Source organism: Saccostrea cucullata, unplaced genomic scaffold (genome assembly GCF_032062105.1).
Source record: "Saccostrea cucullata isolate Sc308-1 unplaced genomic scaffold, CSIRO_AGI_Scuc_v1 ctg1270, whole genome shotgun sequence".
Taxonomy (NCBI): domain Eukaryota; kingdom Metazoa; phylum Mollusca; class Bivalvia; order Ostreida; family Ostreidae; genus Saccostrea; species Saccostrea cuccullata.
Window position 1 is genome coordinate 13,237 of NW_026925713.1, and position 13,849 is coordinate 27,085.

At 32.1% G+C, this 13,849-nt stretch overlaps 1 protein-coding gene and 1 long non-coding RNA gene across 2 annotated transcripts in view; both read left to right on the forward strand.

The window, feature by feature from the left end:
- Positions 1-287, forward strand: LOC134269641 (uncharacterized). Its single transcript, XR_009992617.1, has 2 exons — positions 1-54; positions 200-287. It is a non-coding gene; the product is annotated as an uncharacterized LOC134269641 (long non-coding RNA).
- Positions 288-581: 294 nt separating this feature from the next.
- The window catches only part of LOC134269642 (E3 ubiquitin-protein ligase MIB2-like), a 28,709-nt gene continuing 15,441 nt past the window's right edge, over positions 582-13,849 (forward strand). The window contains exons 1-5 of the mRNA XM_062751844.1: positions 582-778; positions 2,465-2,636; positions 2,724-2,833; positions 4,047-4,235; positions 5,958-6,043. Coding sequence (XP_062607828.1) covers positions 2,521-2,636; positions 2,724-2,833; positions 4,047-4,235; positions 5,958-6,043 — 501 coding nt within the window. The 5' untranslated portion in view covers positions 582-778; positions 2,465-2,520. The remainder of the gene's footprint in view (positions 779-2,464; positions 2,637-2,723; positions 2,834-4,046; positions 4,236-5,957; positions 6,044-13,849) is intronic.

Here is a 13,849-nt window from a genome sequence, read left to right on the forward strand (position 1 = left end):
AAATTAAGATGGATTAGTTCGGATGATGACGAAATTGTGAAATACAAGGACGGGGTAATTATCTTTCAACTATCAAAATGTAAAAGAACATATCGTTCTTTCATAATATTTATGTGATAATATTATATTTAAAATATTTCTTTCCAATTTTTGTTGGAAATGGTTGACAACGATAGACTTTTTTTTTTATATTTTAAAGGATATTCAAGATCATAAAAATATCAAAGACAAAATTTATGAATGCGACAAATTCGCCGGTAATGATATCAAAGAAGCGTACGAAGGAGGTGAGATTTGTTTTAAATTCTTGTCGAATTGATCTTTTAGATGATTATTTTTTATAATAATAATTTCCCGATCATGACAAGGAGCTCACTACGGGTGCAACCGGTAGGCAGGGAATGCTCACTCCTTCACTGCAACTGATTCCGCCTCTGATTTTGTTTAGGTCCGTGATTGCTATACCCCTTTTTTATATTCTTTTGTGGACTTTTGAACTTGAATACTATTTGATTTCTCAATATATTTCATTCAACCCATATCAATACTTAGATATTTAAACTTTGATTTTTTAAAGATAAAATAAAAGAAGGACAAAGAGTTGTTTTAAGTTCCGAATACGAAGAAAAGAATAGAATAGAAAAGAAGAGGGTTGGCTTTGTTGGTACTATAATCAAGGTTGAGGAAGACACTGTTCGCGTTCTTTGGGACAATAAGAAAACTGATGAATTCTACAATACTTCTGGTGATCTTCTCCTCCTAGATAATGCACAAACAGGTAATGCCTGCAACAAACACATTTTAAAACATACCACTGAATTGTAAAATTTAATTTCAGTCTTTTCCATGAATTGTTCATATGTACAGCAAACAGGTTAATTTCGCAACATAAACATTTAAAATACACATCTCTATAACACACACGAACATTGTCATATACAGTATAAACTACAGGCATTTTTAACACTCTAGGAATACCAGAAATAAATATAATTTTGAGTATATGAAGAAAACAACCTGACCAAAATGTACAATCCTCTCCCATTCAGAGCCAAAAGTGATATTTATACAGCAGACAAACATACTCACTTTTTTCACCCTAAACTGACAGAAACTCTCCACTCTAATATGGGCCGCGGGCTTGGCCAGCTTACGTCGATTTTACTCTCAAACGCGCACGTACGCGTCGTTTGCGTAATGTTTTTTTTAGCATGTTTACACTGGGGAAATGTAGCTAATATTTGTCGATACTTTTTACAAACATTCACAAGTACCAAACCTGCTGGGTTCTGTATATTCTATCCTAAATCGAAAATTCGCGGGATTCGATTGAGCGGGGAGATTTGTTGACTTTGGAATAATACAGCTAATCTCAGCTATTAAGACTACCGTCGGAAGGGTTGACTATATAATAATGCTACGAAAAAATAAATGCTCTGGTGAACTCAATATAAAGGAAAATCAAGTTTGTTACTGATGCGAAAGGGAGATTATGAGAATTTTTAGTTTTATTTTTGGGGGGTGTCACCATATTGATATCAATATCTCGGGAACTATCACTCAAAAGCATACAAAATTTATGTAACTTGTTGATTAAAGCTGAATTAAAATGTATGATGAAAATGCTGAAAAACATATTTGAAATAATTGCTTTAATTTAACTCAAAAGTTTAATATGCGTTTTTTAATCCTTTCAGTATATATATAACTAGTATAGACGTGATGACGTTGTCAAAATAGCAAGATCTCACGCGCATGCACGTGTGCTTCTCTCTGATTGGTTGAAACTAAAGTCTCAATATCTTTCTTGCTTTGTGACAGAATCCTTGCAAATTCTGGACATAGTCATACATTATGAAGTTCTACAGTATGTTATATAAGACATCATGAAAGCATGCGCATGTACGTGTGCTGCAATCTGATTGGCTGAAACTTTAAATGCCTATAACTTTCTTAGCTTTCAACAAAACAGGATGAAATTTAGAAAATGAAGAGGTAAAATGGATTCCGACATTATGATGCAATCAAATTTGAATGCACAAAAATGCATGAATGCACGTGCGCGCGCAATATACGCTAAATGACCAATATATTTGAACACAGTAACATGTATATTTTAAAGACTTTTTTATTGATTCATTGTAGCTTTTATAACTCTTTGATGAAATCCTTCGTTACTGATCAAATTTTAATAATGTATTACACGAATTAGGCACAAAAAGGGAGTTGGGGAGGGTTTGGGGAACATCTGTAACGGTCCCCGTTACAATCAAAACTAGTTTAATTCAATGCTACTAATTTGCAATTAAAAATATCATTCGGTTATTCAACATGATAGCGTTAAAGTATAAAGACAATAGTAGTTTTGTCAAAATTTATTTGCTAAAGTCATAATTTTTGAGTGAGAAGTAAAGATTAACAAGATTATCATGTTTATACACTTTATCTTAATATACATTGTAAGGGGCAATACACAACGGCTACAAATGTAACGGATGTAAAGAGAATCCAATACGTGGTATGAAGTGGAGTTGTTGCATTTGTGATGACATTCATTTATGCACAAAGTGCTACATGCAAGGAACACATAGTCTTTGTCACGAATTTGAGAGAAAGCTCTACCAAAAATCAAAAAGGTATGAAAAATCAAGAACACTCTTTACAATCTATACTGTTTGAAAAGAAGAAAAAATTAAAATAGACTTTTTTTATTTTATTTTTAGTATCAAGGTAGGCATTCGTAATGATGACTTCGAGGATAAAATCTTCAAATACGTGAAGGGAATATTTCCTGGTGCCGAAGTTTCCTTACGCAATGACGAAAAAGCAATAGGTAAATGTATACTACAGACATAATTTTTACTAAAAAGAGGAACAAAAGACGAATTTACTTTTCCTGTTTGAGCTGTAAAGCGATCGTTTCTAAAACAAAAGGATATTCTAAGTATTGATGAACCCTTAGTAGTGACCATATGGAATAAAAAAGAAGTTTGTTAGAAAAATATTTAATGTATTAAATATAAAAAAAGTTTTAAAAATGTTATGTTCACTTAATCTAAAGTAAAATTGATTTATGTTTTGAATTCAAACCTACAAGTTTTAATTTTTATTCGATCCGCAGGGGATTGAAGATTAAGTTAAGGCTATTGAAATGTATGAACCTTGATTTTGGTGGATTAAACAGAATGGTTATATGTTTTGAATAAACATTAAAAGAATACGAAATATAATTAAAAATATCTGAAATTGATATAACATACATTTGAATTGGGGTTTTTTTTGTAAAGCAGAAATATATGTACTGTATGTTGCCCTAATACGCAAATTTCGAGATTATTTCCCTTGGTACCCTCTTTCGTTGAGGAGGGGAGTTAAGTTGCCCTGTAAACAAACACGTGGGACAGATATTTTTATATTGGATATATCGCGCTATCAATATACTGGTTTATCGTAACTATGTAATTGTCCGGATGCACTGTTCAACTCGAGAATAACCAAATTTAAGTAAAGGCGTCACCTTTTAAGCAAAAAAGTCGGAACAATAAAGAAAATTCAGTGGATGTGAGACTTATCAGACGAGGGAATTGATATATGGACCTCTAATAAATACAGTTAAAATTAATCTGATCAAGGTCAGAAGGTCGAGGCAATCTAAATGACGCATTGATTTTTTTTTCTTATTATAACTTCATGAAACCCACTAACTTTTTAGAGAATGTACAATTAAGAAAATGTTTACTTCTTATAAAGACCACGACGTTAATTTCTTTTTCAAGTACCCTGAAAGTAGATTTATAAATATATACGTATTTGAGTTTTATAAAATCATTAAATGCATCTTTGCTTAACATTTTTATCTTTCTATAACATTAAATGAATTTTAAAAGCCAATAACATCCTTTATTTATTTATGCACGTTTGTATGCATAAACAAACTATCCCACCTCCATTCTGAATGGATACTTTTTGTGCCTGTATCATAGGAGAGTTACAATGTCGAAAATGGCGTATTCTTAAACTATTTCATAATTCGTTACTTCATATAGGGACAGTTGACAAGTTAACGGACAAAAAAATAAGAATGTTCAACTGTGACGCCTTCGTTAGGCGTGAAATCGATAACAAGGATGAAGTGAGATACAGGGTGGGACGAGAAGGGCATGTGGATTTAAAGTTCCTAACTCCAGGAAAAGGATTGGAATATTACGAGGATCATTTGCAGACTATTTCACTAGGTATGGCATATATATAATTTTCCTTAATTTACAACATTTTTCTGTCTTTTTAGAATGGACAAAAAAGGCCGGGGAAAATTCATTTCAAATTGTCTATATACGACTTACTAAATAACTGTAAGGATAACGAATGAGTAAACTGTATTATAAGTGATTGAATTTGTTGAAGACCACCTCTCTGATTTCAATGACAAGAGTCCTTTGTCTTTAAGAGGTTTAGTGAGCTTTAAAGGAAAACATTTGCACTCTCTCTTACGTTAATCAAGTGAAACCATCTGGTTTCACTTGATAGAGAAACTGAGTGCATTAAATGGCAAATTTATACCTTTAAAATAATGTTTCATATTAGTTCAAACATTGTTTTATTTGAACGACTATCCTGATGAGTTCAAGATAAAATGAAATATGTGCGGATAACAAACAGTATTCAAATTCAAAATAAAAAAAGATACAAAATAGGAGCCGAGCAAACACGGAACTCCAAAACATCAGAGGTTTGATCAAGTGCCATGGAAGAGTGGACATCCCCTGCTGACCGGTCACACCCGCCATATTTGTCAATTGGTTGTCAATTTAATGTGTAAATAAGGTAATAGCAATTAGAATGAAAAACGTCATTTGGTATTTGATTCAGTGATAAATTGTGCTTGCTATCAAAGTCACTGCATGGTCCATAGAACATGCGAAATTATGACCTTAAGCGAGACTGCTGATGCCTTTAATTTGTTTCATCAACAATGATTGATTGATTGATTGTATATTGTTTAACGTCACTCTCGAGAATTTTTCACTCATATGGAGACGTTACCGTATGCCGGTGAAGGGCTTCAAATTTTGACCTTTACTCGGCACTCAGGGCCATTGAGCAGTGAGGGATCTTTATCGTGCCAACGCCTACCGCTGACACGGGGCCTCGGTTTTTAAGGTCTCATCCGAAGGACCCGCAACTTTCACTTCAAAGTGCCGAGCGCATGGCGAAGGAACAGTTGCTACCTATTTTAACGACTAGGTCAGTCGCGGCCGAGATACGAACTCACGACCTCCCGATCACGGAGCGAGCGTTCTACCGACTGAGCTACCGTGAACGGTCATCAACAATGAACTTATCAGCAAAAACAATTCACTTATGAGTCAAATACTGACTGACGGCTTTCATGCTTATTGTCCATTATTTACACACTGAATTGATGACGAATTTTTTAATCATATTTACCATTCATGATAAGGAGCACACGGTAGGTTTGACCAATGGGCAGGGGACGCTCACTCCTCCATAACACCTGATCCCACCTCTGATGTTTTAGAGGTCCTTGTTTGCTCTGCTCCTATTTGTATTGTTTTATGGACTTTTATATTTTGAAGACTGATTGTTATCTACATGTTTCACTAAATTATATTTTGTAAAATGTGGAGTTTTTAAATGCCTATTATTTGCAATATACAAAGTCACAGGTTCGAGCCAATATTATTGTGTTTGGGAATCAAGAACGGGACAGTGTAAAGATTATTGCGAATGTGATGTAGATCTTACCTACAATGTGTCTTCTCAAAGTTTTTTGCATTTAAACAACAATATCCCTTTCAAAGAATTAAAGGTTCTGGAGCATGCCTAAATTTGATACAAGAGCGAGAAAGGTTTTATATAAAAAAGAAATTATTATGTCATCTGACTCAAAGACATTTGTATGCGCATTTTAAAACGATATGAAATTATCCATTTAGATGATGCTATACCAGGGATGAGAGTTGTAGCAAAGAACAAAACAGCAGAAAAGGAGCAAGTTGTTGGGACAATAATTATGAGAGAGGTAAGGATTTATTTTCAATTTGCAACATCTATTAATTTAAGTAATCACTATCTATATCATATGCGAAACAAAAATGTAAATTGATATTTATTATTAAAAGTTCCACTAGATCAACCATTCAATGTTGACAAATAACGTCCCCTGTCCACTAAAATAAGAAAAAGACTCATGAGAAATTGAAATGCAAGACCTTAACTTGGCAAACTCTAGATTCAATGGTGTACGTAATATGCGGGAAATCAACTGACTAAACTTTAACAGTTTTCGCATAGAAAATACTTTAAATAATATTTTGTCTGTGTTTTTTTTTTTTTTTTTTTTTTTAAATTTAATGTACATGTGAAGACACAGAGTCAGAGAAGGTTTTCGGGAAATTTGGGGTTTTTAAAAGAAAACTAAGTTTGATTATTTACCAAATCCACTGATGAAATGTAAACTATTATACAATTATGGACTTCAGTGTAGTCGATTTGTGGTTATAAGGACTCATGGCAATTGATATTGACCGAAAACACAGAAAGTGATAGCGACTGCGACGTCGCTATCATTTTCTGTGTCTGAGGTCAATATCAATTGTCATGAGTCCTTATAAACACATATTGACCGTTCACTGAAGTCCATAATAGTTATTTTATATAATCACTCAAAGTGAATGCACTGACGTAGTCCTAACTAGACTTGGCTGACATTACGCCACAATGGCTTAAAACACGCTTATCATACTATGACGTCACGTTTTACGTAACTTCAGTGCAACCGAACGCTGTGTCGTGTGTTATTATTTTCCACCGACGCGCTTTCGCGTCGTTTTCACAAAAGGAGGAATATCACGTGACGTCCTTTCAGCCAATGAAAATTGCGAAAATAATCTTCTTATATAATATCATTTACTACTGTATAAAGATAATAGAGTCTCTAACGCAAAGACATGTACTAACCACCACGGCATCACGTGATCTCTTTTATATAGAAATGTTCCTGAACAAAAAAGGCAAACAGAACAACTTTACCACAGAGTTTAATTACTCCTTTTTGTTAATGATATGGTTGAAAAACATCTATTATGCTTAAAAGGTGCTGCTAGAATCCCACTGTCCGATAGGTAAAAAAATTATTTTATTTATCATTTATTTATTATTATTTATTATTTGCAAGAAAAATTACCCGATGTTTTGAATTTTATACATATAACCCGAGATTTGCCGTGAAACCATTCTTGCCTCGGGATTCTAGCAGCACTTTCCCAGTATTCTAGAAGTCAAGCTTTCGATCTGTTCAACTGATGTGTCTTGAAATATCCAGCTTACTGTTGTTCTTTTGCAATATATTTGTCGCAAATGACAAATTCCGACTGGGATACGTATATCACTGAATGTCTTCGAAATAGAATAAAATCGATGAAATAATACGGTAACCATACCTATTTAATAAACTTCAACTCCTAATGATTTTCACATAATATCACGATATTTGCTTATAAACCCCCTTTTATGTGTCTTTATACATACCGTCGTTAAGTACAAAATAAGACGAAAATAGTCCCATCCACAAAATCTGCAGTAAATCGGTTTTGTTATAATTATATTTTTGAAAGATCATAAATATTCATGTATAATTATATCAGTTATATTCTTATATAAATACAAACATGTACAAAAAAATAAATGCAAATTACTTATTAATGAATTTTTACAAGCACTTTAATTTTATAAAATAAAAACCAAGAATACATCTAAAAAGACAACACAAACTTTTTTACAATTTGACAGGTCGACAGGTAGACATGTCGACGGTAGACAGGTCGACAGGTACACAGCTTTTTTATAATTCAATGTATATTAATCTATTTTACAACTTGACAGGTCGACAGGCTGGCAGGTCGACAGGTAGACAGCTTTTTTAATAATTCAATGTATATCTATTTAGTTATGTTATATCACAAGAAGTATCATCTTAGGGGGGAGGGGTTCACTCATATCATAAAATACATGTACATGTATATTGAATGCCTAAAAGTGTAATTTATATTCTCTTTTCATATGCGCAATGTCTGATTACAGTTAGATGTATACTTCTCCATTTGACAATCCAAAACTTTGACGACATGTTGACAGGTCAACAAAATTATATATTTAAATAAACATGTCTACCTGTCAACCTGTCAACTCCTCCACCTGTCGACCTGTCAACCTTTCGACCCTTCAAACTGTCTACCTGTCGACCCCCCAACCTGTCTACCTGTCGACCTGTTTACCTGTCGACCTGTCTACCTGTCGACCTGTTAAGCAGACATAGTATCATTTTTATGAATATGATCCTTTAAATAAATTTTGTACATGTATGATCCATTTGATATATAATGCAATAAAGAATGTAATTGGTTGTATTTGTATCTAATTCACAAATATGGCTCTAAATATTTAAGAAATAAACAACGTTATTTAGTGAACATGGCGTTATGAATAGCAATTGCTCTGCTGGCATATTCCATGATGCGCGCTAGCGCATCATGGAAAATATGCCAGCAGAGCTATTGCTATTCATCACGCCATGTTCACTAAATAATCGTTGTTTATTACTTATATTTGCATTCTTTGATGTTGTCAAGAATATCAGAGGAAATCCTGACTTACATAAGGACGTAGCCTCTTCTGTCTTCAGTAAAGAAAACACATAAGGCTTTAAAATCAGTACACCTGATCAATACTCCTTTTCTCTAATAAATCACAATTTTAAAAGTATTTCCCTCTCTAACACAGTTATCTGGATACAAGCAGCGCCGTCATCACATTCTCTTAATTTTTGTTTTGATGCAGTCGTGACGTCATCGATCAACGTTATTGAAATCCTCTGACAAAAATCAATTATTTAACACTATGATAAAAATGAGAATGATTTTATAATGAGTATTACTCCAGTATGCTATTTTGTGATTTTTTTGGTACTTTTTCTATTTATTTTTTCTTGAAATAGATATAGATCTACTAGTTAAAGAGATTTTCTCTTTCTGTATTATTACCCAAGTGTGAAGAGTTATCGTTCTTTGTACAAGTATGCATGATACGAAAAAATAAAAATATGGAGTTCTATTCAATTTTTAAAAAGTTTTAAATTACAATTAAATACATTGACCAAAATTAAATTTTTAAAGATATCAAACAGCAATTTTAAATTGTTCTGAATTCCTTTTTTTCCAAAAAATATTATTAAAAACTTATTTTTAGTCCTTTTACAAAACATTTCATATATATACTTCTCAACACGGTCTATAAGTGTAGTAGAGCTTGTTCTACAAGAGTGAGATAGAGCAATTGCACTCATAGCAGAAGCAATTGCGTCTATAGTCCTATGAACGCAGTAGATGGCTACATGTTCATAGTGAGAGAGAGCAGTGGATATGCAAATATTCATTTATATTTACATTTAATTCAAATGCAAAATATGGTAATTTATCTTGTTTTGTACATTATGATTAAAAATGAATATTCAAAAATATATATTCTTACGAGAAAAAAATGGAACTATTTTCGTCTTAAAATGTATTTGATCCAATTCTCTTTACATAACATGACCAATTCCCAAGTGAATTATCGATCCTCGATTTAAATCCAAATGAGAGATGCAGCATAACAAGCTAAACGATTTTATTTTTGTCAATGTTTACAGGTTTATTATCATTTTCTGGAGAAAAAAATACTAAAAGCACAAAAACCTGTCTTTTAAAATTGACGTCAAGATATGGACCATTTTTCGTATTTTTATACACAATTACATAGTACAACTCTCCCAAAAAAAAAATTGAAAATTCAAAAGAAAAAGATTATGAAATGTTTTGTTTTTCACATATATCATGCAATTTTCATTCTTCTTATAAAAAATGAAAAGAAAATTGGAGGTAGTCTTTATTGCAGTGAAAAGGGGGCATATCAAAACACAAAATTAGGATTTATTTTAATCAACTAGATATGAAATAAGTCACCATGGGTTTACATAACATCAACAAACAATTGCAATACTGTATTAGTTTTCAAAAAATTAATAATTCTTACCTTCTGAAATAATTTCTCTCCATGCTTTATTTTTTTTCTTAACATGGGACGTTGTTATACGTGGGAAAAATAGGGGGAGGGGTAAAGGCGACAAATGACGTAATATCATGTAATACCTGTATATAGAAAAAAAATATTTATCGGGCATGCATTTAAATGATTCATAGACTGATTTATTTTAACTTAAGCTAATCCATGCATATCTAAGTCCTCAATAAAAAAAGGTGTGTATAAACAATTCAACACGTTCAAGGATAAAGACTTAAAACGTTTACTTTTGGTTGCAGTTTTTGATTTTTTTAACTCACAAATTGAAATAAAACAAGGTAAAATTAATGTATATGTACCAAGAAATTGATACCTCAAAATAAATCATGATCCAAAGTTGTTTATCAATTAAAAAAATATTAAAAAAAAAAAACATGTAAATAATAGAAATACCAGCTTTCAACATGTACAATCTATAGAGCTGCTAGGTATGCATGATCAGTGAAGCATTGTCGCGCAATCTGACGTCATTTTAATTATGACTTTATTGTGTTCAATTGTGACGGCAGTAAAGAGTACTATGACGTGCCTGAGTCGACGCTGCGTTAAAACGTATGCGCATTACAAGTAGATCGGGACTCCTTAAATTAAATTTCTGTAAACCGCAATTAAACGTGAGAAACTTAAAAAAGGTCCGAAAACAATTTTCAAACATTACACAGTAACACACAAAATGTAATAATAACAGTTTCATTTAAAATGAGCTTCATAAAATAAACACTGAAACGAAGTAAATATGATTTGTTTATTTCAAAACTTAGAAGAATGTGTTCTTAAATGTTGAGTTTATGCGTAATTAATCATAAACAATTTGCAGTTTAAATTTTTACAACTTACTGAACTCTAATGCAACATAAACTGAATGTTAACGTCATAGAAATTTAACATTTCCCCGCAAGCACCTTATAGCGTGCTACACTTTTCTCTAAAATTTAGCGTAAATAATTTTATGACGTAACATTCTAATACAAAAATAACATAATTTTATGAGATTTTTGAAAGTATAAAAAAGAAGGAAATTTGAATAATATTTAAGATTAAATGAACTTTTTTTAGTGTGCGTGAAAATACGTGATTGCAGGGAAACGGTATAATGCGTGATTTTGCGTTAGAAATAGGAAACTGTGTATGTGTTAAAATGCATGACTGCAGGGAAGGGGGTTAAAATAATTAAGAAAATTAAGGACGAAATGCTGTTCATCTTATTGTATTAGTGCGCAGTACAGTTAAGGTGCGCAACATATGGAAAAATCAACTATTTTGTTATTAAAAATGCATTCATAATCGGGATGGCGATTATTTTTAGTACATTATTTATATCTAAAATTGTAATAATGGATAATAACTACATATAGAGAACGACAAGAAACATATATTGACGCAAGCGTCAAAAATAGGCCGCAAACCAATTAATTGTTCCGTTGATAAAGTAATTAGAAAATGAAATTTGCGTGACCTGTTTTTAAAATTTCTTATATTTATCTATTAAAATATCCTCGTGACATGAAACACTTGCATGCGACATTGCCGATTTTCTTCATGCAATATTATATGTATAGGCAAACGGTCCATAGACCCCTGCGTCTCTGCACTCAGTTTGGTACTTAAATATTGTAACGAGGCTAGGGGGTGGCAGCCATTTTTAGACTATTTAAATCTCCTTTAAAAGGAGAGCTCCATATAAAGATATACAAAATGATCAAATTTTAAAACTAAAATATATGAATTTTTTCTTTGCCAAATGATAGTTGACAGCTAAAGATACCATATGTAAAAAAAATAATTTAAATCTGGTGGTTAATTTGGGATTAAATTGTTGACCCACCAGCCTCCTTAATGTTTAAGTAGTTTTTTACATAAAAGTACAGAACTAAAATTTAAACTAAGTCATAGTTTTACTTTAATAAAAACGCAACAAATATGAAATATGTGGGGCTCCTCGCTCTTTCTTAGAGGATGTTAACTTTCCCCAACTCCCTCTAGATCCACCACTACATTTTTTCTCTTTCAATCTCTTTGTTTTGTTGTTGAGATGTGGCGGGAAAATGCATGGCACATTGTAAAACGCGCTGTATCCTAGTCTTTTGATCCATAATGTTGCAAGATTCTGTGCTTTTAAAGGTACTTGGACACAGATTTGAAGTTAATATTTTCTGTATTTTTCTCTATAATATTACGAAGTATATATTTTAATAGCATTTCACACAAAAATTACTATAAAATCTTATTTCATTTTAAAGTTATTAAAACTTTAATTTTTTTGGCGGGTTTGATTGACACATCCTTACACTTTCACAAATTTTAATTTTACTCTTAATACTTCGGAAAAGTTGCAATCTTGTTGTGTATGAATGCAAAACATTGATACTATAATTCAGAAAATTCAGAGTAGACATGTTCGAAAGCAAAACAAACACACAATATTTTGTCAGTCCGTGCAGTTTTGGTAAACAGACTGTGACGATTCATAACGCACCCGGTGAAATCTAAACATAAATAAAAACAGAGCTCGTGCCTTGTTTACAAAAACTGTGTACATAACAAGAGTGTGCTCGATTTGCACACACGACTTAGCTCGAAATGACGATACTTGTGAAGGTGTTTTGTTTTCTAACATTTTTATTCTGAATAAAATTATTTTTTCTGGATGAAAGTTTTAATATTTCTCATTAATGCACAACAAGATTGCCACTTTTCTGAAGGATTAAGAATAAAGTTAAATATGTGAAAGTGCCAGGATGTGTCAATCAAACCCGCCAAAAAATTTGAAGTTTTAATAACTTTTAAATGAAATAAGATTTTTAACTAATTTTTGTGTGAAATGCTATTAGAATATATAATTCGTGATATTATGGAGAAAATATTAGCTCCAAATCTGTGTCCAAGTACCTTTAAGAAATAAATACTTCATCAAATTTTTGAAAATTTTCCATAGAAAATGTATAAATATACACGTCATTTCAAAATAAATACAACAAATCCCGTATAGGCTGTTAAAAAAGAGAAAGTAAAATTGTTGATTTACAACGCGGTCCTTGTTTTAGACTATGCCTACATATAACTTAGCCGCACTTCAATCATGTCGGAATATGTTAATCAGGATTGGATGAAACACTTACCCCCATTATTTATATGATTTTAATTTTATGATTATTGTTCTTTTTGTTAAACATTTAAAAATATCTTTGTTTAATATTCTGTAATGTGAACGTTAAATATTTTTATTTAAATTGTTCTAACTCTGCAGAAACGCACGTCGACTTCAAACTTTCATATAAAGTAACCGACCGCCTCCTGGCGGCCGGTAATTAGATTTATATTTAGACGTGTCACGTGATGCGGCAGTCGTGTGATTTTAGCACTTTTACTTGCGATATTGATGTAACCTATAAATTTCCTAGTGCAAGGGCATAATCAAGTATAAAGAACAAAAGTCAGAAAGTACAATATACGGCCTGTGAATTTCTTAAAAAATGCATCATCGTTTTCTTGAAAACTATTTGTGGTTTCCGTATCTACTCGACTTCGTCAATGCAGGGGTGGGTAGTTTTAGTCAAACAGGATGTTGGATTTTTCATCGTAACGGCTAAAACCTATAAGGGTTTTGACTTTTCCGGAATTTTTCACCGATTTTACAGATTCACTTTAAAATTTCAAGTGGGGCGCATTCCTCTCGGAAAAAAATTCAAGTATAAAATCAAACATTGGT